This window comes from Pavona decussata, unplaced genomic scaffold, assembly GCF_977016875.1.
Source record: "Pavona decussata unplaced genomic scaffold, jaPavDecu1.1 SCAFFOLD_52, whole genome shotgun sequence".
Classification (NCBI taxonomy): domain Eukaryota; kingdom Metazoa; phylum Cnidaria; class Anthozoa; order Scleractinia; family Agariciidae; genus Pavona; species Pavona decussata.
Window position 1 is genome coordinate 1904864 of NW_028145474.1, and position 27986 is coordinate 1932849.

General features: G+C 41.2%; 1 protein-coding gene across 1 annotated transcript; it reads left to right on the forward strand.

Moving 5' to 3' along the window:
• The first annotated feature begins 1421 nt into the window (after nucleotides 1-1421).
• LOC146480871 (uncharacterized) lies at nucleotides 1422-27139 on the forward strand. Its single transcript, XM_085109213.1, has 6 exons — nucleotides 1422-1650; nucleotides 10159-14150; nucleotides 14639-18303; nucleotides 18765-24376; nucleotides 24468-24795; nucleotides 25220-27139. The coding sequence occupies exons 2-6, from the start codon at nucleotides 10199-10201 to the stop codon at nucleotides 25841-25843; spliced, it is 14181 nt and encodes a 4726-aa protein (XP_084965339.1). The 5' UTR covers nucleotides 1422-1650; nucleotides 10159-10198; the 3' UTR covers nucleotides 25844-27139.
• Nucleotides 27140-27986: the final 847 nt, after the last annotated feature.

A 27986-nucleotide genomic window follows, 5' to 3' on the forward strand; every position in this document is an offset into this window, starting at 1 on the left:
TGATATGGATTACTTAAACAGATCGAATAGATACCGACGCACTTACCAGAACAACTGTCTTCACGTTATTTGCTTTCTGTGCAGAAGGCGATAAAGGCATCTTGTGACGTTTGGACGCAGCTTGTAATTTGGAGGCGGCACACATTTACCGTACAAGCCCTGAAACGACACATGAATACACCTATTTGTCAGTTATGATCCGGTAAAATCGTTTGTATTTAAATACACATCCTTACCTCAAAGTGAAGGTATTCATCTCGTCACGGAACTTGGAATGGCAAGCGGTGAAGCTGTAAAAACTCTTGTTGCGATGACCTTGATGCGCCACACACTCTTCACTCTTCACTCCCCTTTTTTACTCTTCTTTTTGTTCGTTCCAACTTTTTCAACAATAAATACTAAAAAAAGAGAGGCGGCCCAAAAAACGGAAGCCGACGGGGACGAGAAACGTCTGTTTTTTTATTTTATTTTTACTTGGGCTTACACTGAGGATGAGTCAAAGCTTGCTACATAAAGTATGTATTAGTTGCTTGGCAACTTCTTGGATCAGCTGGTCAAGAACTTCCTATCCCTGCAGGCGCGGACAGTTCTCACATGCTTAGGGAATTCGACTGTTCGATATCACACTGGATAATTAAATTGCTTCACTATTTTCAGTATCTTTGAACCAGCATTTGAATTGCACAGAAAATGGGAGTAAGTCAAACACGGGATGTAACTGACTACATTACCATAAACACTCCGGTGGAAAAGCAAAACTAACGTAAAATACAGTAAAAACCCGCATATAAAAACCTAATGATATAAGAACCTACAAGCTGAAATTTGGCATTTAAATACCCCAAAATATAAGAACCTGTTCAGCCTGGTAAAGAAAAATAGGTTCTTATACTAAAACAATCACTCCAATTTTGATGGTCAAAATTCTGGGTTTTAATTGTGTGAGAAACTTCTGACAAAAAGTTATTGCCTTGTATGTGTTTTCTTTGATTTAAATTTGTTTGGATTTTCACTAGATTTCACTAGTGCTAAACCATTTTGTATTAGTAGTACAATATTTCTGCCAATTGTTACACTACGACAACCTCTGAAAAATAAGAACCTAATCAGCCTGAATTGTGAAAAACTACCCTAAAATATGAGAACCTGTTCAGCGTGACCTCGAAAATTCTAGGTTCTTATATGCGGGCTTTTGCTGTAACTACAATGGAGCAATTTTGATTCAGGTTACAACGATAAACCTTCAAGGAAATTCGGCTTTATCACTGATTTTGATCATAGAGCTCCCAGCAGATTGTTCGCTGGCGGGTTCAATTTAATATTTTGGCGACAGATGTCTACAAACTTTCCTGTAATACAGCTGTTCATTCGCATTGCTATGGCAACAGTAGTCTGAGACACGTGATTATGTTTTGGCAGTGATCTGAGCACGTCTCTGAGCACTAACTCGGCGCGTGTACTGAAAAGCATATCGGTTCCTTTTAAGTTGCGAAATGCGCAACAGTTTTCCTGTTACTTTAAAACCCGATTTATTCAAATGAAGGATAAATTTTCAGTTTGATTTATGCATTGAAAAGACTCGATATGAAAAAACAACACTTCACGACTGTGATCGCCGCTGGAGTTGACATTCGCCTGCAGGTAATTCAGGTAAACAGTGTGAAAATTTTTAACTTTTTAACCGAAGTTCGTAGTACTCTTTGTCAATGTGATAGATTTAATACGCTTAAATATGTAACTTCGGCTATAGTGTTTGCTTGCTTGGATTATTTTTCGCATTTTCCAAAGGTGAATGAAGCTCCTTTCAGCTTATTGTATGAGCAGGCTAAGATTTTCCATTATTATTATATCGAAATTCAAAATTTCATTAGTACATGAAAATCGCACCCTGATCGGTTGTTTCACTTCTATTTTGTAACTTAAATTTTCGGTATACATCTAAGTTCGAATGGCAAATTAATGGCGGTCAGTTTTGCTTGCCTTGTTTAACACCTTGTGTTGTTGAGCCAATGACCTGTAAGGAACCTTGTCATGAAAGCAAATATTTGCTTTTATACGAGCCAAAAAGAATTGATTTTATTTCAGAGATCGATACTTCTGTTGTCAGTATAGTGCAGCGACAAAAAGAAAAACGAGAAACGTGTCAAAATAGTATATTGGTTTTCGTATACTGAATAATAGCTACATTTATAGTCTAAAGTTGTGTCTATTTTGGTTATTGTCAGACGCATATCGATTTGTTTTCACGCTAGTGTGCCTGAGGCCAATTTTATACGTCAAATGTCGGTGGTGTGAATAAAATTCACATGACCGTGTGACAAATCAGAGGCATCCAACAGTTCATTCGGTGGATATCTGTTCGGAGGGCCTCAATCGCTTCAGAAATTCGGATTTAGTTTTGAAGCAAATCTAAAAGTTTTCTTCCGCAAAACGTCAGCCCAAAATTTTGTTATACTGAAAAACGAATTCTTTTTTGAGAGTGATGTATTTTTCAGTAATGACATAGGCAGCCTCGGAAAACGAAATGCTGAGTGCTCCTATCAGGAGTCGAACCTAAGACCTTCCGATTACTAGTTTCGGATGCTCTACCACTGAGCTACAGGAGACTCGTGGGAGCTAACGCCATTAAACTAGGTTCATAGGACAAACATCCGGCATACTACCAGGATTGGAATGGCAATGAGTGGCATATGCGCAATGAAAGGAAATGTGATGTAATATTTTAAGCCTGGTGAACAAATGAGAATGATGTATTATTCAGTAATGACACAGGCAAACTCGGAAAAAGATATTCCGAGTGCTCCTATCAGGAGTCGAACTTAAGACCTAATTCATTTTGTTTCTTAGGGGTAAATACGTCGTTAAATTGAGTGTATAAACAGGCAAGCTAACATTGTCGGAAAGCCAGCAGCAGCTCGTAAACTCGGAGAAGACGATTCCGTTTCCCTAAACCTTTCTGTAAGTTAAATTTTCAGCTAAAGTATCTGAACCGACCAAACTGTATTAGCTTACAGAGATATGTCTTTATAAGGCCACAAACCGATCTGGAAGCACGGGAGATAACATGTAAAGGCCCCGTCCACGCTAATGCGTTTTCGTTTGAAAACACATACTTGTTGGTACGTTTTCGCCCCGAAAATGTCGATGAAAACGGGACTTTCGAAAACGGTTCCAAAAGTGGAGACTTGTATCGTTTTGAAAATGCTTTGTTTCTAGTGTGGACATGTGAAAACGATAAGAAATGCTAGTGTGGATGAAAATATTTTGCTTCGTTTTCGCCGAGATGACAACGGACACTTTCGAAAACGCATTTTTAATGTGGATGGGGCAAAAATATTTCGCTTTTAAAATGATCTGGTTGGGTGCCCCTGGCAATTACTACAGTTAAGAATCGACTCTGAATTCTGTTCGGTTTTTATGTCATTTGAGGGTCTGGATGGGGGCTCCTCGATAATACAACTTTTAACTTTTTGGCTCTGTAACATGAAATAGTTTTATTTTAGGCATTTTAACACAAACAGAAAAAAAAATCACTGTAACAGTAAATTTAAGCCAGTAAGAAACAAAAACGGTTCCAAAAGGGCAAATATTATTTTGTTTGGTATACCAAGAAGTTTTCAGCCATTTTCCGACGATTCCCGATAATTTCGACAACAGCCCCTTTTAGCACCGGCTCAAAGTTCATGAACCGATTTTCGAAGTGCAGATAAGGTCAGATAAGAATTTACAATGCTAAAAGACTATGGGCCGGGTTTTCACAAAAAAACCCTCTGAAACACTTAACAGTAAACACTGAAAATTATAGGCAAATAACACTAAACACTAAACCCCATTCAGACCCTCTCATTTATCTCTCAAAGTGAAGTGTGTTTCGTGCTGTTTGTGGGGTAGGGGTGGGGCAACCGATACCAAACACTCGATATAATCGATACCGGGGTCTCGTATCAAAATTTCGATACTTGCGTGAAATATCGATATTTCTTTCGATCCCCTTCGATACTCTTTACCTGCCACTCACTTGAAGTTTAGTGCCGAAAACTATTTTATGTCAAGCCATCTTAACAAGCTGAGGCTCCTGAACGGGACAGAGAGCTCTGAGTGGCGGCGCACATGTTTGCTGAAGAGAGTATGACTATGATAACAAAGACAGAGACAGATTCGTTGGAATAAATGTGGCCACCAAAGTGACGTGTTTTTATTTTAAACCAACATGCATGTATAAAATAAACAACTATCTCTTCAGCAAAGGTAGGGAAAACACACCACCTGAAATGCTGTAAACTGATATAAACCAGGCATAAGTGAATAGTCCACAGGCCGGCGGAAGGGGTGATGGGGGATAATTTGACTTCACTTCAGATCAAGAGACGTGCACGGTGTGATGGTGAAATATAGAAAGGGGGTGCCAAATAGTAAGACTTGAATTAAGAACACTAACAGCCAACACACCCTGCCGCTCGATTGGTTGAGGAAACAAAAGGCTACCTATCAGGTCAGATCCTGCGGGATATTGTCTATTGAGAAATGACTTGACATAAAATGCCATTAAGTTTTCCTCATAATGTTTGGTTTTTTCCGCGATTTATGTATGAACTGTTGCAGTGTGTTAAAGGAGATAACACAGCCTCGTAACTAACGTGGTCTGGGTGATGACGTAAACATTTGACGCTGGTGATAACAGCACAGAAAAGTATTGCATGATGACGTCACAATATCCCAGGGGGGTACTCAGGTATAAACGTGACGGGGGGGTCCGACGTATTTTTTTGGCTCTAAAATTTTCAACTCCTGTCTTTTTTTGGGTCTAAAAAATCTGCGCGTATTTTTTTGGGTTCGAATTTCCACCAGGCTAATAGTTCTTACGCAATTCAAGCCAAAGTTCCCGCAAGATCCGAAAGCATGATTCGAATAATCTGCATAATAGGAGTGCCTAATTTCCAGGCAGCTGCGTATTTTCTAAGCGGCATGGGGCCCGAGGGCCCATGGTTGCGATATATAAACCACAAAAAAAAAATATTTCCTCATTCTATGTTCCAAAACTAGTCAACCTTGACCACGAAACTTTGTTTCTTTTTCAGCAGAAAGGCAGTATGTATACTGTTCTTAAAATTGAATTGTCAGGGTATAAAAGTCATGTATTTTTTTGGGTCTAAAATTTCCAGTCATGTATTTTTTTGGGTGCACATTATAAGGTCCATGTATTTTTTTGGGTGCAAAATATTAGGCTCCGTCGGACCCCCCCCCCCTGTCACGTTTATACCTGAGTACCCCCCCCCCCCCTCCTGGGCACAATATCGGCATCGTTATGCAAAATATCGGTAAAGAGCGTACTTGTATCGCATCGATTTGAAAAATTGATATCGGTCCACCCTTATTGTGGGGTTATTGAGTTGATTTTTGTAGGGTTTTTGTCTAACATGCAAAGTATAAATTGGACTCAAAACCAACACGCTAAAAGCAGAAGACATGCCAACTAAGACGGTAGAATTTCTTCCTTTGTTGCGTCCGCGGAAATATAACCTGCGATATAACGTCCAATTTAAGTAACGCACTTGTTTCCCCTTATTTTTTTCAATTTTCTTTGAATTTTTTTTCAGGCTCTCTTTTCGCAACTGCTTAAGTTGCGTTGTAACCGCGAGGATCTTTCTTCTATTTGACTCCCCTTATTTGGCCGCTCACTAAAATTTTAGTTTTTGTTTCATTTTTACCATGGCAGTGATTTATTAAGTGAGCCTGAGCGCAGGACCAACCTGTCCCTTGGGGCTGTTTCTCGTTCATTCGTAGTTACCATTTTGCTATTCAAGATCAAATTTTTGTCTCTTAGGCGCTGGGTGTGAGAAATTACCAGTTTCCAATTTTAAAATATACCGAATGTTTTAGCATACTAGTTTAGCCGTAATTTTTAAAGGTTTCCACGGGAGGAGCGCGGGCTCGTTTCTTCGTACAGCGGCTGGTAATCTAGCTTGTAGGTACGTGGTGTGTGGGGACATATCTTGTATTGGCATGCATGTGTAGACTTGACAGCTTCAAACCAAAACACCGTCGCTTTTTAGAAGAAACAATAGAAACAGGCCTTTCCCGTCATTTCCCCCGGGTGCTAAAGTATTTAGGTGCGTAACCTAAGAGTCCTTCTAAACAAGACAACGGAAAAAGTGGTTGCAAACTGAGAAAAATTCAGATTTTTTGAATGTTGACAAGCAATTAATAAAAATTGTTTTTACAGCTGTCAGCTAAATTTATAAATATTTACAGTTTGGTACACACCTAAGAATTGCTCAACGAGCTAATTAACAATTATTCCACGAGCGCGCGTTGGATATGAGATGATAGATAGGCAACGAGGCGTGTAGCGCCGAGTTGGCTGTAATCATCTCATATCCAACAAGCGCAAGTGGAATAATTGTTTTATTAAAAGCAATCAAGAAAAATTGCTAGATTTTACTGATTTCGCTGTGCAAGAATAACCAGCAGACAATTTAATGGTCGCCATTTCTCGGCCATGGTATAATGGCTCATATACTATGGCCGCTAAGCCAATCAAATCCCTCGAATTGCTTAGCCATCAATACCATGGACGAGAAATGGCGACCATTAAATTGTCTGCTGGTTATTCTTGCACAGCGAAATCAGTAAGATCTAGGAATATTTCTTGATTGTTTTTAATAAAAGAATTATCCCACTTGCGCTTGTTGGATATGAGATGATTATAGCCAACTCGGCGCTACCCGCCTCGTTGGCTATCTATCATCTCATATCCAATGCGTGCTCGTGGAATAATTGTTAAATTTTCTGAGTTTCGAATCTCAAGTATCAGACCTTCCAGGTTTCTTCCCATCATTTCTTAGCTGTTGCACGGAACATTGGAGTTCAAACCAGGGAGGGGGCACTCCCTTAGTTAAGCTATATAGATATGTAGTTCGCCAAAGGGAAAGGTTTACTACTCGCTCTTGTCTGAAATAGAATATAGATTTTAACTATTTTGGTCTGAAAGTCTGATCAAACTTGGTGAGCTTACACAAATTTACGTTTTAATACGCTGTAAAATGACGTGGCAAGTGGGAAACAACATTTAAACTGATAGCTTGAATTAATCGTGTGTCTGACGTATGGGTCACAAGGATCTGTGATCGCGACGTTTCGATCGCTAAACTGCTGGTCTTCATCAGGTGATGGTGTCGACTGGCAGTGCATCAATATAAGTAGCAGCATGGTTGATGATGATTGGTTCATTTCCAGCCTCGCTTTGGCTGTTGGTGTTCAATGCTCTCGTTGGGTGTCCCTATGACTTATGTCAAAATTAATTCTAAACATACTAAAATACATATGCGGGGAACAACAGCGCGTCAATTAACCCTTCTAACAATTTCAGGAGTACCCAAAACTTTATTAATTATAAAATAAGTACACGATGGAAAAATAATTTTTTCCGAGAATTTTCATCGAGTACTGTTATTATCTATTTCATTTTCATAGCATTGGGTGGTTGGCTGGTTTGCTAAATCTCTAAGTGTACACAACTTATTAATGTGCTTGCGAGATGCAGGTAATTTACTGTGTTATATGGATGATGAGTGTCCAGTGCACTCGCGAGATGCGAAGTCCTGAGACTTATAACGCCAAGCCTGTGACCTGCTCACCATGAGTCACCCATAGCTCAGTGGTTAGAGCATCCAGACTAGTTATTGGAAGGTCGTGGGTTCGACTCCTGCTAGAGCTCAAAAAAAATTTTTTTTCCGAGAATTTTCATCGTGTACTTTATCCATTTCATTTTCATAGCATTGGGTGGTTGGCTGGTTCACTCAAAACGTTTTTACTGTAACTTAATTTAGAAGGCGAAAAGTAATAAAATAAAAACAATCCCCGTACAGGAAAGTACTGATCCACTCCTAAAATTGGCATAGAAAACTGCATTCTGGGGATTCATTTGCAATATTGTTACACTAACAGACACTATGGCCTCATTGAGTAGAGAAGACCGATTTTTTTAAACTAGGGCTTTTCGAAACTACAATTTTTCATGTTAACGTAAACAATGTATAGTCTTCGAAGCGGAATACACGAAACCGATTTTCGCTGACTAATTTCCATGTTGTCTTGCTAAGAAGACTCCGTAGGGAAAACACAATACGCTGTTTGGGGATAAAGTTCAGGATTAAAAGCGTTGAACCTTGGATTACAGTTCATCAAATTTGATTGTGGATCAGGCGACCCAGAAATCAAAATACAGGTGTAGCCCGCCATTATGATGGAACCTTGAATTTTTCAGCCGCTATTTTGTCTCTTAAGCTTAGATATCTTGGTTTTTTTCTTCGTATTCAAGTTAGACTCAAGCAACCTCCTGGCGATATACCAGCCTGAAATGTTACGCAGTAGCTTGTGATTTAGTTCTGTATAGGATATCCAATCAACGAACCAGTGTCTCAGTCGCAAATGTTAAGTTAATTACACAGATGCTGTATAATTAACATCGTGGATCGCCTGCTTTCCTCTGTCTGAATAGCACTGTTTATAAATATGGCGGGAAAGTACGACTCGTTGATTGGTCAGTTACAAAATTAGGAACCCACCGAAAGCCATATGATTCGGTAAAAGACTTTCCCGCTGGTGCTGTTTACCTTGCGGTTAGTAAGACCTGACAAAAATGGAAATATCGAATTTATTTCATGAGGCAGTTAAGTTGAGCGATTCAATTTCTGTTTCAAGAAAGTCGGTCGACAAGTCTACACCTTTTGAGGTGTGTTTTTGATGGTAATGTCACCATGTGATAAAATGGAAGCGTTTTCCTACAGAACAATTTAGGTAGGTTTTCTCTCATACGGTTTGTTTTACTAAATAATCTTAAATTATCTGTAATTCTATTATCGAACTGTTTCGTATACAACGAATACAACCCTATCGAGTAAAAAGCTCTTCCACCTAAAAATCACTTGGTATTTTTTTCTTATTTATTTTTCCATTTCCTTCACTTGCACGGTCTAATTACACTATTAATGTAAGAGGTATTCTATTGAGCCAGTCGAATTTAATTTTAATTACGTTCCAAACAAAACTCAAGATCAGAATCGATAGTTTTGTTTTGAATTGAAATTAAGAAAATATTCAGTTTATTTCATTTTAAGCTCGATAAGCAGATCGAACTTTTACATGCTTTAAACTCCACTTTTGTAACTTCTCGTTTCATAAACACCAGCTTGAACAAGACAACAGCTTTGTTGTCTTTTACTGTGGAAAAAGTGACATTAAAATATATGGAAACATTACAAACAAAACTGTCTACCGGGAGATAAGATTGCATATCTTTTAGCTCAGCAGTGAAAATATATTTATCTTTTTGCAACGCTGCTTTACGTTAAGAAATAACCGTTATATCACAGAACGATGAGGAAACATCGATGGATTTATTTTCCAGAAATAAATTTCGTATCATATAATTTCGTAGAACGCATATGTTGTACGTTAAATAACGAATTTTCTCTCTACCTCAACGTTGTCTATGAAAACGTTAAAGCCTTCTTCCGGACCCAAACTATGAATAATTTCATACCAGACAATTTGTTTGAATTCTTTAATCACTCCACAAATTAGATACTTCAAACTATGGACATAAAGAATTAGTGAAACAGGTCACGAAATTAAATTAAACGTCTCGAACCCGTCATATTACTCAATTATATCTCTCTCGGTGCAAATATTGATACCTTTGAGAGCACACAAAGGAAAATCGCACATGATTTTACCAGGTGGAAGATACCAGCCTGCTATCAAGCTGGCAAAACACTGACTTTGCTCGTACGTTTAAACTAAATGACAAAACTTTGGTTTTGTTGTACTATCAAAGGGGAAAAATTTCTCTTTATTCACGAAAACTACGGCTTGTAAACAATGCCCCTTAGGCCGAAAATCCCGGACGCTTTAAGGTTTCCATGAAAACTCAAAATATGCGGTTTATTTTGGAACAATTACTGGCTCTAGTCTCAAGCCTTTAACCGCAAACTAAAAAAATAATACTTTGGCACCTTTCGAGTTTTTAAGTGAAAGCTATTCTGTTGGCAAAATGGCTGAAAGTTTGTTTGATAATCACCTTTAAAATTCTAAGTCGACGCAATTTTTTGGCAAAATGGTCTACTAAAATTTAGTTGAATTGTGTATTTTTTTTAGGGTCAGTGTTATCTCGGGCAAATTAAAATCTTGGTTTATAATGGAGGACAACACCAGACGTACCGATAAGGTAAACAACGTACGGCTTGAAATAGAAAACTTAGAACTGAAGGCTGCAGTCGAAGGAAAAGAGAATATTATTCAACTCCTTCGCGAGGAAGTTAAGATGGTTCGCGAGTCAAAGGAAACCAAAGTTGTTTCAACCGAGCGCGTTTATCGTGAAAATGAAGTCCAAGAACTTCGCGGCGCGGTGCAGAGTAAAGAAATTGCTGTTAAACAACTTCGAGAGCAGCTAACCAATGCACATCAAAACATTCAGCAGGTGCACCAGCAATACGCACGCGCGAGAGGAACTCTTGAAGCGAAGGACGCTACAATCAGCAGGTTGCACAAAGAAAACGACAGATTACAAGAAATTCTGGAGACTACCCAAAATGACCGACTGCAAACACTTGATAAACTAAGCGCCGTGCATGCTGAGTTATCCGCGGTTCGTGTGGATAAGAATTGGGTAGAAAACCAGTTAAAACTGCAACAAGAAAGTCATTTCAGTGCACACACGAGCGGCGAGACACGTGCGGAAACTGAGCAGAGTGGACAGGGGCTTGTGTTTACTATGGAAAGTGTTGCGAAAGACAAGCAAACGTTACAAGAACTGATAAACACTGCTTCGCATTATGAGGAGATTATACGCAGTTTGGAAAGTGGGAAACGCAGTGATGTACTCAGCACACGAGAATCGTATCGATTCGCGCCGACTTCGAGCCCACGGCATGGAGAATCAGCACCGAGAGTTGACGAAAATTACGTGATTGAGCTCGGAAATAAGATGTCGGAGGTTGAAGAGCGTTTAAAGAAAGCAGTCGTGTCACAAAAGTACCAGCTTCAAGCAGAGCGAGAGCAGTTGATTCAAGAGTTCAAAAACATGCAAACACAGCTTCTACAGCACCAGAGACATCATGAAGTGCAGAAGAACGAAATATCGTCAAAAGAGACGCTGATACAGAGGCTGAAAGCTGCAAAAGCTACCCTTGAGACTGAAGTCGAAACTCTTAGAAGCGACCTGGCGGCCAGCCGAGCCGAGGGTGATAAATATTTACAGGAACAGAGGAAATTCCAACACGAATTAACATCGTTCAGAAGCAAGGTGTCCAAACTTGAAGCTGAATTGGAAAATGAGAGACGACAGCGAGGACGGGAGAAGCAAGAGATGGAAGAAATCGGTTCGCACAGTCACGCGGATAAAGATGAGCTGTCCAAAATTAAGATTAAACTGCGTGAACAGTATATGGTGAATGAGAACCACGCGAAGGAAATTGGTGCCAAAGATAACTTAATCAAGCAGATCCGAGAGAGATTGGAAGCTAGCGAAATTGAACTCGACAAATTCAAGTCCATGCAGACCACAGTACAAGTATCGCAGGCGGAGATTGGCCGGGAAAAGGAGAATCTTCAGGAAACGCTCCTCGTCGCGGAACGAAGATTCGCCGAGTTGCAAGCCACCTACGAAGATTGCCGATTTAAGAACGAAAGACTACAGCGTGAATTGCAAGAGTACAAACAGAAGCATTCTCGAGTGGATGTGGTTCAAGAGTCAACTGAGCAAAAGCGGTTTGATCTGGAAAATGATTTGCTGGTTGCTCGGAAGAAGTTGGCAAAGCTTGAAAGCGCGTACGAAAACTGTCAAAGAGAAAAGCTACAATTACAGCAAGAGTTGCTCCCAGCTAACACAAAAATGGCGCAACTGAAGAACGCTTATGAAAACTGTCAACAACAGAAAGCACAACTTCAACAGGATGTGTTATCGTCGCACAAGAAGCTTGGAGAGTTTGAAGCTAAAGTTGAGCGGCAGCGACAAGAAAAAGCCGATGTTCAGCGAGACATGAAAGTCCTGGAAAACAAGTTTAATAAGGTTGAGCAGCAGCTGCAGCGGACATTGAGCGAGAAGCAAAGCTTGTTAGAGAAATTTGACGAGGCAAATAGAAGAGTGATGAATGTAGCGGATGATGGAAAGCGACGCGAGAACCAGTGGCAAGATCAACAGAAAAAATTCGAAGAACTGAGCTCGGAAATCCACAAAAAAGAAAGGACTGTGCATCAGTTAAACGAAGAAAAAGAACTTTTGGAAGCTGAAATTCAACGTTTCAAACACGATTTTGACACTTTAAACAAAGAACTCGCCGCTTGTCAACGAGAAAAAAGCAGTCTCCAAAATGAGTTAGTGAGCGAAAAACAAACGAACATTGAGGCAGAGAAAGATTTCGGGCGTATGCAGCAAGAGCGGGAGAAATTGCAGCACGAGTTAAATTCGATGAAGGATAACAATGCCCAGTGGAAAGAAATGTGTGATAAGATTCAACACGACAAGGAACGTTTGCAACAAGAGCTTCTGGCAGCCCAGAGGAATATCTCCAGGTACGAATCAAGTCATGACAACGAAAAAAGATCCTCGCAACAGGACACCCTTGTGATGAGGACCAAGATAAGTGGGCTTGAAAGTGAAGTTCAGGAATTAAGGAGACACGAGGAGAACTGTAAAGTTAAGACCCTGGAGCTTCAGAAGTGTAAAGCTGTTTTTAGTAAAGTGGAACGAGAGCTGGAAGAGAAATCGAGGAAGCTTGAGCGACTCACAGAAGACAGTGAAACGAAGGGCAGCCTCATGCAGCAGCTGAAACGAGAGAATATAGCACTCAAAAGAGAGTTAGAAGCGGCCTTGAACGAATCTAAAGAGTTTTCATCTGGTTATGTTCCTGACACAAAGTCTATTGAAATTGAGTTTGAATTAGTTCAAAATCAACTTTCAGAGATGGGTTCGCACTTGAAAGAGCTTGAAGAGGACCGTGACTCTTGGTATCAGAAAAACCTACAGCTTCAAAAGGAGATCGTTTCACTGGAAGCCAAGAACTCCGAAATGAAAAGTGTGTGTGTAAGGCTACAAGAACAAGAGAGAAAACTTCACCAGCATTTGGAAAATAGTACGAACACTATTGACAAGCTTGAAAAAGAGTTAATTCTCCATCAAGACAATAGCAAGAGAATTCAAAGTGCTTTTAAGAGCTCTGAAGCGAAGAGAAAAGACCTGTCAAACGAGATACTGGATGCGAGGAAGAAGCTTTCTGACCTCGAAAACCTGTACAAGGCCACAAAGAACGACAGCGGGTCTAAGAAAGAAGCGGATCGAGTTAAAGTCACAAAGCTTGAAAAACAGGTTGAGAGTTTATCAATGCAGAAAAACCAGATCCAACAGCTGTTGGAAGAAACAAGGGATGCAGCAAGACGATATCAAGACGAGTTGCACAAGACACAAGCAAGGCTTCAAGAACTTCAGAGGGACTCTGAATTGTACCACAAGGACATTCACTCTAAAGACACTCAAAACAAAAGGATTCGTTTGGAGAAAGAAAGCGTCGAGAGGGAGCTGGAGAGTATTCAAGTGCAACTTTTAAACACTACCTCAAATGTAGAGTCTTTTGACATAGAGAGATACGAACTTATGCAAGAAATGCGAGCGACAAAAGACAAAGTTCAGGAGTGGGAAAATGCTTATAAGATTCTTCAACAAGAACATGAAAGTTTGGAGAAGGAACTGCGGAATGCTCAAAAGATGGTTAATGAAGTGGAAAGCGAGTTCAATAAAAGCCAAAAAGAACATCAGAATGAAGTCCGCACGAATCAACTGAAAGTCAGCAAGTTTGAATCACAGGTACAAGTGGTTATGAAACAACGCGACTCCTTGAAAGATCAGCTAGACGAAGTGCGTGAAGAGTTGAGAAGAACCAAGGATGAATACACGCATCTCCAGAAGGAGTTCATTCAGCACCAGCAGAGATGTGATGCTTATCGCAAGGAACTTTTGGCCAAGAATCATTTGATAGAGAAGCTTGAAGAGGAAAAGAAAGCCTTACAGAGGAGGATGGAGCAGTTGAGAATGGAGCTTGGACAAAACGAGGTGACCGGTCAAGCTGTGAAGCAAAAGCGAGACACCTTAGAAGGTGACTTGTAGTCTTTTTTCTACTTATATTGCTTTAATTGGGTTACACACGGGTTACCTTAAAGCACCCTCACCACCCACTACAGCTCCTTCCCTCCCTATAGGGACATTTCAAAACCAAAATTGTGAAAAGCTGATTGGTCCCACTTGAAATCGCCTGACACTGCAGCAGAAAGACTCTTTCAAACTACAAAGAGGCGGTGAGGTGATGCAGCAGAAAGACTCTTTCAAACTACAAAGACGCGGTGAGGTGATGAACGTAACTCTGGGATGGGTTGTTGTCTTATCTAAACCATCGCAATCGTCTTAGTCCCTCTCTGCTATGGGTTAAGGTACTAAGAACCTACAGCTCGGAACCCATTGCACAACTACATAACAATTTGAGAAGACGGTACTCTTGGCAGGTACCCTGCTAAGACCAAGAGTTTAAGAAGCATTTGTGGGATATATGGCTTGCGAGACTAAGTGTTTGATTTTTCCTTATTTTAGGTGATTTGCAAACTGCTGGGGATAGGATCACAGAGCTGGAATACACGTTGAGCACACTACGATCTGAAAAGGATGAAATCCAAAGAGAGCTGTACCGAGTCACAAACAGACTTACCACTGTAGAAGACTCGTATGCCAGAGCTCAGGAAAAAGTCAAGGATCTAGAAATTCAAATGAATGCGGCTCGTAAGGTCATCGGTGATCTCGAGGACGAGCTGGTCATGATCAAGAACAAGGCTTCCCAGCTCGAGGGGGATCATGAATACAAGTTTGGACAGATTGATGAGCTAGAGGAGAAATTGGATGCAGCACACAGGAGTTTGTCCGAGATTGAGTCGGCCTACGAGTGCAGTGAGCGGGAAAAGGAAGATCTGAAGCAGCAGCTCACCCACGCAGAGAGAAAGGTGTTGGAACTGAGGCATGCCATTCAGAGGAACGAGGAAGAGAATGACGACCTTGAAAGGCAGTTAGACAACACTCGACATCGAACAACGAAGCTTGAAGGTCAACTGAACAACGCACAGAGACAAAAAGCTCAATACAAGGAACAGTTGGAAGACGTTAGAGCAAAACTGTTAAAGTGCAAGGATGAGCTAGGAACGGTGCAAAATCATTTGTACGACTGTCAAAGAAGCCTGGATGTATTAAGGAAAGATGCAACAAACAAAGATGGTGCTATTGCAGAGCTGAGAGAAAAATGTTCCTCGCTAGAAAACACATTAGGACAAACAAGCACAGAACTCGCGAGGCACCAAACACAGAACGACTTGCTTCAACAAGATAAAAGAGATCTCCAAGACGAGCTTCTGGAAAACCAGGAGAAGTTCCAAGAACTGGAGGCTATGTACAAGCTGTGTGAACATGAGAAACAGCGACTCGAGGAGGAGATACACTCGTTTTACAAAAGATTAGCCGAGCTACAGGGATCGTATCAGACATGTGAACACGATAAACTGGACGCTCAACGCCATGTGATGGTGCTGGAACATAAAGTGAACAAGCTTGAGGTTGTTTTAGAGCAATCACAAAGAGAGAAAGCCGCTCTAGAGTTTTACTCTGGAGATCTGAACGTTTCAAACAGAAAGACGATCGAGGAACTGTCCGTGGTCAAAATGCGTTTGGAGGAAAACGAGAAAGTATTCAATGAGTTTTCAAACCAGTTGTCCGAGAAAGAGAGAGTCACCGAAGAGTACAAGGCCAAGATAACAACGCTGACGACTGAAAACGATTATCTGAATGCTGAAGTGAACAAGAAGAAGGAAGCATTGCGACAACTAGAGAATGAGCGACGCAGGCTGCAAGAGAAGTGGAGGGAGACCAACGATGAGGTCACTCGGATGACGCCAATATGGGAAACGGCTCAACGAAAGAAGGAACAGATTGAATCTGAACTGCAAGCGAACCGTAAGAAAGTAGCGACATTAGAGACTCTTTTGAAGAAAAACGAAGAGCGAACTACGCTGGCCGACAAAGAGCTCAATCTTTGTAAAAATAAAATGTCGGATCTCGAGGCGGAGCTGAATACGTTGCGAAAGAAAGTGTCCGTGATGGAATCATATTATGAAGAAGCAAGGAAAGAATTGGAAGAAGTTAGAGATCAGCTGAGAGAAGCTCAAGAAAAGAACACCAGTTACTCCGTTCAGCTGGATACAGCCCAGAGTGAGCAGTTAGATCTCAAACAACAGATAACGATCCTGGAGAAAAATGTTGCACAGCATGATCAAGAAATCACTAGTCTTCGTGAGAAGAAGGAGTCTTTGGAAGAGGATCTTTTTACCAGCCGTAGCAAAATGACAAAGTTAGAATCAACAATTAGCGCGCTGGAAACGCAGAGAGCTAACTTCAAGGAACAGCTTAGTGACTCAAGGAATAAGAATGTCGAACTCAAAGAGGAAAATATGAAGATTGCAAGCCAGTTGAAAGAACAACAAGGATTAGCAGCGTCTTTGAAGAAGTCTCTCTCAAAGAAACAGAAAACAATCGAAGAACTACATGTGAGAATTTCTGAATTGGTGACGGAGTTGGAGACGATGAGGCAAGAAGGAGTGTCGATAAAAGTGTCGTGTGAAAGTCTCCAAGGTGCACAAGAAGACATGAGTTTGAAGCTGCTGGAGTACGAGAACAAGGATGAGAAAGCAAAACAGGAACTTCAAGATGTTCGTGACTCAAGGGATGAAATGGAAAGGGAGTTGAACATAGCCATCCAGAGGAACACGGAACAGGAACATCAACTAAAGAGCTTACAGCGGGAAAGAGATCGGCTCAAGTTTACTTTAGATGAAACTGTTAGAAAGCTTACAAACGAAAATGAAGATAGATCAAGAGCTCAGAGAGAGTTACAAGACAATCAGATAATTATTGAGCAACTTAGAAACCAAAACGGAACATTAGATTCTCAAATCGAGGAGCTTAGAGCTTTGAAAGCATCTCTTGAAAGCGAGTTGGATCACTTACGGTCCGACTACGACGAATGCAAATCAAAGAATGATATGATGGAGAAAAATATCCAAGATTCTGACGATGAGATTAAGCGCTTCAAAGGCGACATTTTACGACTAGAGGATTTGGTAGCTGGCCTAGAAAAAGAGAAATCGACCTTGGAAAAAGACATCCAAGTTTCTAATTCAAAATGCCTTGAATATGAAGCTTTGGTTAGAAGAACGACTCAAACGGAAAGCGACCATAAACACGAACTCCAAAGTGCAAACAGTAAAATCCTTGCACTGGAATCAGAATGCAAGATGTTCAAGCAACAAAGCAATGAAATGAAGCGCGAAAACGAAATCTTAGGAAAGAAGGTTCGAGATGTTGACGAATTGTTCAAGAAGAGTGATCGAGAAAGGAAAGAAGCCAGGCAAGAATTAATTGTAACACAGACTCAGTTAGCTGACTTGGAGTACAAGTATGATTATGAATGCAACGAGAGAGGAACGTTAACGACGCAACTAGAAGATGCGAATACTCAAGTGACTGCAACTCTTGACAAAGCCTTGAGTTTGGAACAGAAAGTTGTTGAACAAAAACTCCTTCTCGACATGGTCAACAAGGAGGTGGACGAGAAAGAGGAAGTTATACGACAACTGAAAAGCAGTAAAACGTTTCTCGAAGGGCAGAGAGACAGCTTGAAGCAGAATATCTCGTCTGGGAAGGAAGAATGTGGACGTCTGCAACAAGAGATCGCTCGCCTTCAGCGTGAGAACTTGGAGCAGCACAAGAAAACAACTGAACTAGATTCCAAGCTACGCAAAGCAGTGGCTGAGAAGGAGCGAGTTCGAGATGAAGCAAGTAAATACAAGGAAGATCTGTTTGCACTTAAAAACCGACTGGATGAGTTCCAAGGTTCAAACGACAATCTTGAATACCAGCTTGAGGAATACAAGCAAACTGCTCTGAAATATAAAAATGATATGATCACATACCAGAGGCAGGTCACCGAGCTCACCGGGCAGTCTGACGTGTTTAAAGAGACTCTCGACGCAAGGGAGGGGTCCATAGGGCAATTAAAGGAGGCCAAGCGAATTTTGGAAGAGGAAATTGAACGGTTTCAAAGTACTGTCAAGGAGAAGGAAACGGAGAACGATTTGTTGATGACGAAGAGGAAGGAGCTTGAAACTAGCTTGAACTCTGCACTGCAGCAGTTAGCCGAGGCAGAAGGTGCTTTGAAGGTAATATACAATGGTTATACTTTTTGACTTCATCCAGAGACTGACAAGTCAGCTCTTGCTTAAATGACTACCCTTGAACCGTCTTTGATACCCCAAAGTTTGACTTTGCAGAAACTGCAACAGTAACAAGGAGAAAAAACGAAAACGAGTAGTTCAAGTCAGAGCCACAAAGAAGTTCGTCACATTCAACTTTTTCACAGTTTCTGTAGAAGGTACACCGGTAAGTGTAGTACATGTGAAGGTGGATCGATGAAAGAAACAAGGAAAAGCGGAAGTGTTTTAATCGCGGGCCGGATTTCATTGTACCATGACCTATTCTATCTGAATTTAAAGTTTGTTATTATTGATTAATACTTGGACTTAAGTTTTCCTCCCTTTTCAATATTACAATATTTAATATTTATATTGCGTATCTTCTATAAAAATAATCAAATGCGTATTTTCTGTCTTTCCTATTTAAGATGAACAAAGAAGCTGCTAGGAGAGGAGAAGGCGATGTTGTTTCTCTGAGAAGTAAACTTGCAGATATGGAAAGAAAACTGGTGGAATTCAAAGAGAAGGAAGATGAACTTCAACAGAAGAACGTAGTTTTACAGTCTCAAATCTCAAGCCTGGAGACTGGTTACCGCAGAAGCCAAGAGGATCATCATGACCTGGAACGAGAGGTCCAGTCTCTCCAGGCTGAGCTGGACACCACGAGAACGTCACGTGATGAAGATCGTGAAGAACTTGAGAGGTTAAGATCCGAAGCTCAAGTGAGTAGAAACAAAGTGTTTTCTCTAGAAACACAACTTCAACGAACAGAGAAGATTAAAGAGGGATTGGCGCAACAAGTGGATGTGTCCACGTCCAAAGGGAGTGACAGTGATAGCGAGCTTATTCGTCTTCAACGAAGAGTCCAGGAACAAGACATTCTTCTTGAATCTCACAAGAAGGACATGGCAAGCAAAGAGGAGACCATCGAAATGTTCAAGATGGAGAACGGGAATTTGCAAAACGATGTCGGTAGTCTGCAAGAGGAAGTTACCAGAAATAGGTCGAGTCTGGAGAAACTACAGCAGAGGAAAGATGCTGCTGATAAGGAGTTGTTTGACGCCTTAAAGCAAAGTTCAGAGTTTGAACTTCGTCTTGGCACGGCACTGGAGGACAATGAAGAGTTAAACAAAGAGCTAATGGAAAAGCAAGGCAAGGTTTCCAGCCTGGAGCAGGAATTATACCAAGCACTGAAAGACCTGGCCAATTTACGACACGAACTAGAAGAGGCTAAATCTAGAGCAATAAAGGGTAAGGAAGAGGTTGCTGAACTACAAAGGCGGTTGGACGAAACGGAAACCAGTTTTGAGGTGTACAAAGGCAGTGGCAGTGAGAAAGACAACCAAATTGGTTCTTTACATTCTACAGTAAAAACGTTGGAGCAAGAGTTAAAGACTTTGACGGAAGAGCTTTGTTATGAAAAGGAGAGGCATGGCCACGCTCAAGAGGAAATCAGTAAATTACAGACCGAACTGGAAGCTCAAGAAGCAAGTGTTACAGAGTTGGAATGCGCTACTGAGCAGCTTAAAAATGAAAGCGAAACGCTCAAGAAAGATGGTTTAGCCAGTAAAGACGTGGCTGATGGCTTTAGAGAGAAGTATCAATCCGTGCAACGCGAGCACGAAAACCAACAATACGAGCTGACATCGCTGCAACAAAAGCTGACATATCTGGAAGCAAGGTATACCAGCATTGTTGATGACAAGGACAAGTTAAAGGAAGAGTGCATTGCCTTGAAACGAGATACCTCCGAGAGGAAGATTGCATTGGACATAGCACAGCGTGAGAAGAGCAGACTCGAAGGCGAGTTGACAGCTGTGAAGCAACAGGCCACTGACTTGCAGACCAGGTTAAGTAACATTCTGAGGGAGAAAGACAAATCTTCTGACGACGTGTCGTCGATGAATAGTTCGTTAACCGCTTTACAAGCGGACTACAAGATGATTCTGTGTCAAAAGGAAGACAAGGAAAAGGAGATAATGAACCTCAACGACAAGCTATCCAAGAGCGAGCTGGAACATAGAGATTTCAACAGTACAAAAGCGTCTTTACAAGGAGAGGTGAACTGCCTGCAACAGAAGGTAGACGAACTGGAGCACACAGTTGCTTATCTTGAACAAAAAGACAAGGAGCTCCAGAAAGAGTCGATCGATACACACAAGAAAATAACAGCTCTTGACCAAGAGTTGATTGTGTACAAGAACAAGATCACAAGAATGGAAGCGTTCAGTGGCGTGAACGAGGGTAAAATAAAGGGTCTCAGCGACGATCTGCTCACTGCGACACAAAAGGTCTCACAACTGGAATTAGCATTGAATACAAGTCTTGAGAAGGAATCCCAACAACAGAAAGATCTTTTGGATGCACGCAAGAAAGCCACAGACTTTGTGGTCGCTTATCAAACGAGCCAGTCTGTGAAGAATCAGTTTCAACAGGAAATTAACTCGTGTACGAGTAAATTAAGGGCAAGTGAGCGAAAACTACAGAAAGAGACCAAGGAGAGATCTCAGCTCGAAGCTCAGCTTCAGGAAATAAAACTCAAATTCGAAAATCTTAAGTCTGAGTCCATGAAAAACCAGAGAAGACTCACAGAACAGCAACAGCAAAGCAACATTAAGCACAGGGACAGCGAAACCAAGCTGGCTGCCATTGAAAAGCTTCAGGTAGAGAGAAATAGTCTTGAAAATGAAGTTGAAAATCTGAGAAGAGATCTCGCTAACGTGAAGTTTAACTCGGAGAAACTTGACCACGAAAACAAAGATCTGAAGCACCAGTTAGAGGCAAGTAAAGAGCGCCTGGCAGATATAGAGTCTGCTGCTGATCGAAACAAGAGGGAATGCGACAGACTGAGCAGCGAAATACTTCTACTGGAGACATCGTATCAGGAGACACAGCTAATCTGTGAGATGTTAAGAAAGGAAAAGGAAAGCCTTAACTATCAACTTCTTGAATCATCCGTCCCTGAAGTGAACTTTGGATCGGAGGAGGAATCCATAAAGAAAGAGAAAGAGGAGCTTCAAAGCCAACTTGCTAAAGTCCAACGTGAATTAGATCATTTAAAATCTATCCAAGAGGAAACGGTCACAGAGAAGACTAAAGCTGAAGAGCACCTTTCAGCAGTGAGAAAAGAGCTTCTGGAGGTACAAGGCGATGTACAGGCAGCGCGTATGGATTGCACCAGGACCTCACTAGAGCTTGAGAGTACCAAGAAGCGGCTATGTGAATTAGAGATGTCTTATGAACAGGCTAAATTGACCAAGGAAACATTCCAAGCAGAGGCCAATGAGGCACAAAGGAAGTTAGCGTCGCTCGAGGCGAGTTATGAGTTTAGTGAAAGCCAGAAGAATGATCTGAACAGAGAGGTAATGAATTATGAAAAGAAGCTTGCACTGATGGAATGTTCGTATAACAGAGTTCGTGAAAGGGAGACAGAATTGGAACGAGAAAATCTCGAATCGTACAAGAAGGTGACTGAGTTGGAATACGAACTACAAACAAAGAAGGAGTTGTTGGAGGAAGTGCAGAGTGTGGTGCGAAACATGGAAGAGAGGAACGATGTCTTCCAAGTGGAAGTTCTGGAATTTCAAAGCAAGATAACAGAATTGGAAACGACGTGTGAAACGTGGAGAGACAAGTCAAGAAACTGGGAAGAGGAAGCGAAAGCGGCAGAACGTCGAGCCAAAGAGACCGAGGAGTCTTGCAGATTTGGACAACTTGAAAAGTCAGAACAGCAGAATGAGCTTGCTGCGTTAAGAGATAATATTTCAACTTTAGAGCATGAACTCACAGACAATAAAAGAGAAAGAGAGGATTTGCTTGGCCAAATAGATGATTTGAGGAGCGCCAGTCTTAACGATCGTGACAATGTTAACAGTTTAAAGAGGCAGATTAAGGAATTCGAAAATAAGGTCGCTGATGCAAACAGAGAGATTGAAGAGAAAGCAGCCAGCGTGGAAGAGTTCAAAAGACAGAAGACATTCCTTGTGGATGAGGTGGAAACACTCAAGAGAGCGCTGCTGGAGAAAGAGAGATTCCATGAGGATAGTATCAGAGACAAAGAGAAAATGAACAGTGAATTAGAAATGATTACAGAGGAGCTTGAAGAAAAGAAGAGAAAGTTAAAAGCTTGTGAAGACGAGAAAGAGAAGATGCGAAACGAGAAGATCTCAGCGCACAATCTTGTTTGCACTCTGCAAGACAACAGTCAAACGAGTGAAGTCCATAATGATTTGCTACAGCAAGAGCTGGAGTACTTGAGAAAGAAAGTCTCAGATATGGAACTGGAGCTAGAAACGTACAAGACAAAGAACGAGACGTTAAAGCAAGATCGTCGGAGGCAGGATGGAGGCGTCGGGGCTTGGGATTGGGATGCAAACCAACAAGAGATCAAAAGATTGCGGTTTGACCTTCTAACGAGCTTGGATAAACACAGGGAGCTGGAAAGATTTTGCAAAGACACTGAAGATGAGAAGATGAGATTGCAACGCGAGCTCTTGGAAACGCACAATAAGGCTTCGGAGATGGTGATAGCGCACCAGTATTGTCACCAAGAAAAGGAAGCAATGCAAAAGGAGATCGCTTCATTGAAAGAAAAACTGAGAGACTTGGAAAGCAGTAGAGAAGACACCCACGACAAAACAACTGATCTTCAACGAGAAATTCTGGATCTCCAGCGGACGTTCTCGAAGGTGGAAAGCATGTATGACCATGCCCAAAACGACAATAAAACACTGAGATCGCAATTAGAAGAATCAGAGAAGAAGATGCGTGGACTTGAAGATGAACTGTTCAGCACACGCTATGAGATTAATCAACTTAAAAGCAATTCCTTTAGTAGTGAAGAGAAGGTGCACCTTGAAGAGAAGCTGTACTCTATTGAAACAAAATACACTGAGCTAGAGAAGTCATATTACAGTCTTGTTCAAGAGAAAAAGGAAATCTTTGATGGCCAACAAGTGAAGAGCCAGGAGCTGCTGCGCCTTCAGAGGACACTGGACGAGAAAGCAAGAGACGCGGAGCAATTACAACGGCAACTGGATGAATACAGCAACAGTTCAACACTGGAGAAGAATCGTCTGCGGGATGAGCTGGAGGAAGCTCTTGTCAGACTTCACAAAAGTGAAGCTGAATTATCCGAGAAAGTCTTTGAGCACGAGCGGCTTAGTGATGAGCATCAGCGAAGTCTCTTCGAGAAAGACAGTCTCATAAGCGAGCTGAACTCGCAAATAAGCTCACTTAACTTTGAAGTTTCTACTTTGAAGAGAGAGTTGGCCTACTGCAAGGATGATAAAGACGGTTGGAGCGAGGAGAGGGAGAATCACAGAGAAGAGGCGTTTAACTTAAGAAAGGATAAATCACGGGCAGAGGAAGAGCTTCGGCTTATCAAAGACGAGTACCAGGACATAAAAGATAAGTTGGCAGCTATGAAAACTGAAAAAGGTCATTGCGAAGAACAGAATGCGAAGCTGAATGATGAGATGTCAGAGATGCGGCGAGGAATGGTGGTTTCAAAGGATGACTTGCGAGCGGCCAACTTAGAGATTGAGAGATTAAAGCGAGAGTCATCCATGCATAAGTACGAGTATGATTCATTTGAAAGCGAAAAGATTAGCCTCAAGGAGGAACTTTCTGCTGCAAAATTAAGCAAGTCTGAGGTTCAAGACGAACTGAGGAGGGTAAAGAGAGATTTGGAGAAGCTACAGCGAGAGGCAGGCGCGAGAGGACGAGAACTCGACGCCTGGGAAAGAGAAAAAACTGTGATGCAAGAAGATATAAAGAACTATAGAGCTGACAAATTTAATCTTAGCGAAGAAAACCGAGACCTCACCCGAGAGATTGAAAGACTTAAAGCGCAGTTAACGTTGAAAGAAGAAGTCGCTGATGACGTAGGACAGGCCAAGAAAGAAAAGGAAGAGATTTATTATGAATACACGGTGATAAAGGAGAAATTCACCAGGATTGAAATAGAGAAAGAGACCTTGATTCATGAAAAGCAAACTCTGGAGTTTGATCTCGATGATTGCAAAAGCAAGCTACGAAGGTATTCGCCTTATTACGTTATTAATTGTGTTAATAGAGAGATTTAGAATCGCATTTACGGCAAACGTTTCTATTTTTTATTTTACTTTAAGGTTTGAAGATTCTAACAGACAGCTGGAGGAAGAAAAACGCCGATTGGAGTTCGAGCTGAGAACAGCAAAGGAAAGGCTCTTAATTGTGGAACGAGAGTTTGATTCCAGAGCACTCGAAAAGGAGCAAATTTCTCAAGAAATCAGCAGCACCCGCATTGAACTCAGAAAACTTGAAAATGAGCTGCAAAACGCCCTCAGGAAGCTCAACGATGCCAACGATGATGTCACGGCCAAACAGAATCGCCTAGAGAGACTGGAACGAGAGCTTGAGGATCAACGAAGGGCGTGCAGGTCACATGACCTAGATCGCGAGCAGAAGACCAATCAGGTCAGCTTATACTCATTACTGTATCGAAATATTTACTTCTGTTTGGTTCTGCTTCTTTCTTCATTGGCTCTAAATATAATTTTGCTTTCTTGGGGCTCGCAACTTAGTTGTTGGCAGAGCAACGGTGGTGCACAAAATCGAACTTGTAGAGTAACTAACATCCATACACTGCCACCAGTGAAGGCCTTTAGATTCTACTAGGAGAACGACTACGAATACCAGTTTTGAAGTATTTAGCGAAGTACTAAGAAGAGAAAAGCAGGATTTGAATGTGATATATTTTAATCCGCGAACGAAATCCTAAACTTTAAATGAAACGTACTGAACAGTACTTTCCTGTGGTGCTCTATGTTGTTCACTGAAATTTCAATTTTTGTCAACCATTGAAAGACCTAATATGGCGGTTTCATTTTTACACAATCAGGTGAGCATCTTACAGCATAAGATTGAAGACCTTGAGAGTGAGATTCAAAGCTTACAAGATGACTTGATACTCAGCCACAGAGCTTACGAACAATGCAAGAAACAGTTGGAAGAGAGGGAATCCTCAGATGATCAAACGGAGACATCCACGCTTAGTTTCGAAGTCAAAGGACGTCCGCAGCAAACGGCAACGCTAGATATTGACGTAAAACCACAGGTAACGACACTGGACATTAATGTGAGCCCTCACCAAAGTTTTGACTACACTTTCGCACCTCAAAATTCTACAGCAGAATTTGAAATTCAACCACAGACAACAGTGGAGTACATGCCCCAACAGACCAGCGAAGCAGAATTAGAAAACGTTGCTTCACAAACGACCACCACACTTGACATTGACGTGCAACGACGTCACGCAACAACAGAAATGGAAATTGACATCGAACGGAATCCCCGACCCATCCCTGTTTCGTCATGGACAACCGGAAGTGCGTCATCTTTCCAGGTTTTCAGGGACCGGAAATACGGCCCAGTACAGTTTACCCTCGAGGAGGAGGAAGATGGGGAATACGAGATTGCGCAGATTGAGAGCAGGAGAAACTCGAGAAGAAGATGGAAATATTAAGATTAGAAAGAAAAGAAAGCATACTTTGTTCATTACAGAGTGGTTTTCAATTGAGTGTCGAAAATAATTCGCCTTTGCTTTGGTTATGCTTTACTATCCTCTCTGGTTCATTACTAAAATTTACGTCACTTTCAGAACCAAAAGCCAAACCAATCGTAGCTTGCTCGCACGCGTTTTCCGCGCTTGGCGCTTTGTCCCGAGTTCTGATTGGTTGATTGCGTTGTTTGCGTCTGTTGTGATTGGCTAGAGTGATTTATTTGGTTTTGGTTTTACGGCACGCTTTTGAAAAGTTTCAAGGCCTTCGCTCCCTGTACCTGAGCGAAAGAAACCATGGCTCACGTATAAATATGTTGAACTCTAACACTATGAAATTTGCATGTGTTTTTTATAACCTTTCTAGGTATAAGATAAAAACGTTAAAATTTGAAGAAACTCCATTTACCTCGTAAAGTTAGAAATTACAAATGCACGTATCGTTCGAATTATATTGAATAAAGGTTAGTTAAATTAAATGTTCAATTTATATATCATTTTGGCATCAAAATAAGTCGTATTTCGTAGGGCACAATTTTAGTCCAATAAAACCTCATTTGGTCGGTTCTTTTGGGACTTAAGAATTACTCTGAAAGCATCTATTTCAAATATAAGACTTGGCATTTTTCGTTGGAAATGATTGCATCTCAGTGTAACAAATCTTTTTATAGGTTGCATTAAACACTAACTTTTCTTAACATTTGTGAGAAAGAGACCATGGCATGTGTTTTATGCAATTAAGTGAAAATATACTGTATTTTTACTCTGTATATTGTTACGTCTGTTGTTCAATATTTTATGCAAGGGGGAAATATGAGTTATATTTAATGGGCGCGAAAAGTATAACGCTAACTTAGGGTGCGTTCGATCGACCCTATTCCGGAAACAAGAAATCCCTCATAAGAGGTTTTTTGGAGTTACTGGAGTGCAAAATCGCTTTTAAATTATCATGTGTCAACGAAAGTTTGCAAAATGTCTCCCCAACTTTACTTAAAAGATAAATCTAACAGCTATTCGGCTTATTCCTATTCCGGAATACAGTCGATCGAAAGCAAGCTTAATTTATAGATAGGGTAATATATGAAATTTGTTATATCCATTGAATTTTTACATTATTTCGTATCGCTATAGTTACCGAAAAAGTTTGATTTTCCAGTATATGTCTTGTTATCGAACATATATTGATTGTATCGCGCTTTCTTTTTGAAGAAATGATGACCTCCAGGGAAAACGTCATAATAAAAGAACGTCTTGATTTGTGAAGTGGGAGTGCTTATATTAGGTTACAGTATGAGCTGCTGTTTGTAGTGATACGTGTTGGCAGGAGCGCCTAATTCGCTCCTGATGTAGCACAATAGCGCAGTGTACGCCGGCCATCTCTCTTCCCAGTTACCGCGCGTTTTATTTTCGCGTTCGTTTTCTCCCAACTATCTGAAAGCCTGGGTCTAGCAAAGCTACTCTTTTCGGATGTACCTTGATATACCTTACGTAGGAAACAACCCCTAGAGGGAGTGGTACTTACTGAACGGACGTTACTGTCGCTGATTGCCTGGGCCCAGTTGTTCAAAGCCCGATTAAGTTAATCCTGGGTTAACAACAACTTTGGTCCGAGTTTAATTACACAACAATAGAGATTTTCCAAAAAGATTTTTGTTCCTTAGTTTTGACGTTGACTTTTCTTTACCACTAGCTTAACATTAAAGTTTAAAAACAATGTTAACGAGAGAGCAGAAAACCTCGGTTAGCTTTAAAACGTGGATTAACGCTAATCGGCTTTCGAACAACCGGGCCCTGGTGGTTGGGAAATTTTGGGGGGTGGAGGGTAGGGTGCGGACTCCGAGGAACTGTGTAGGGTAAACTAAGGATAAAGACCATACCGCTAGCCTCTTCTAATTTACCCTAACCTGCGAGCACAGTCGCCTCATTGTCATTGACATGTGTAAGGGGCTAGCTACCCTGGCACCAGAGATCTGGTCCCAGTTGTTCAAAGAGCAGATAACTCGCTATCCAGCGGATAAAATGTATTACTTGGAGTACAATTTATCTATCGGATAACGATTTGTCCACTGGATAGGGTTATCCGCTCTTTAAACAACCGAGGCCTGTTCTC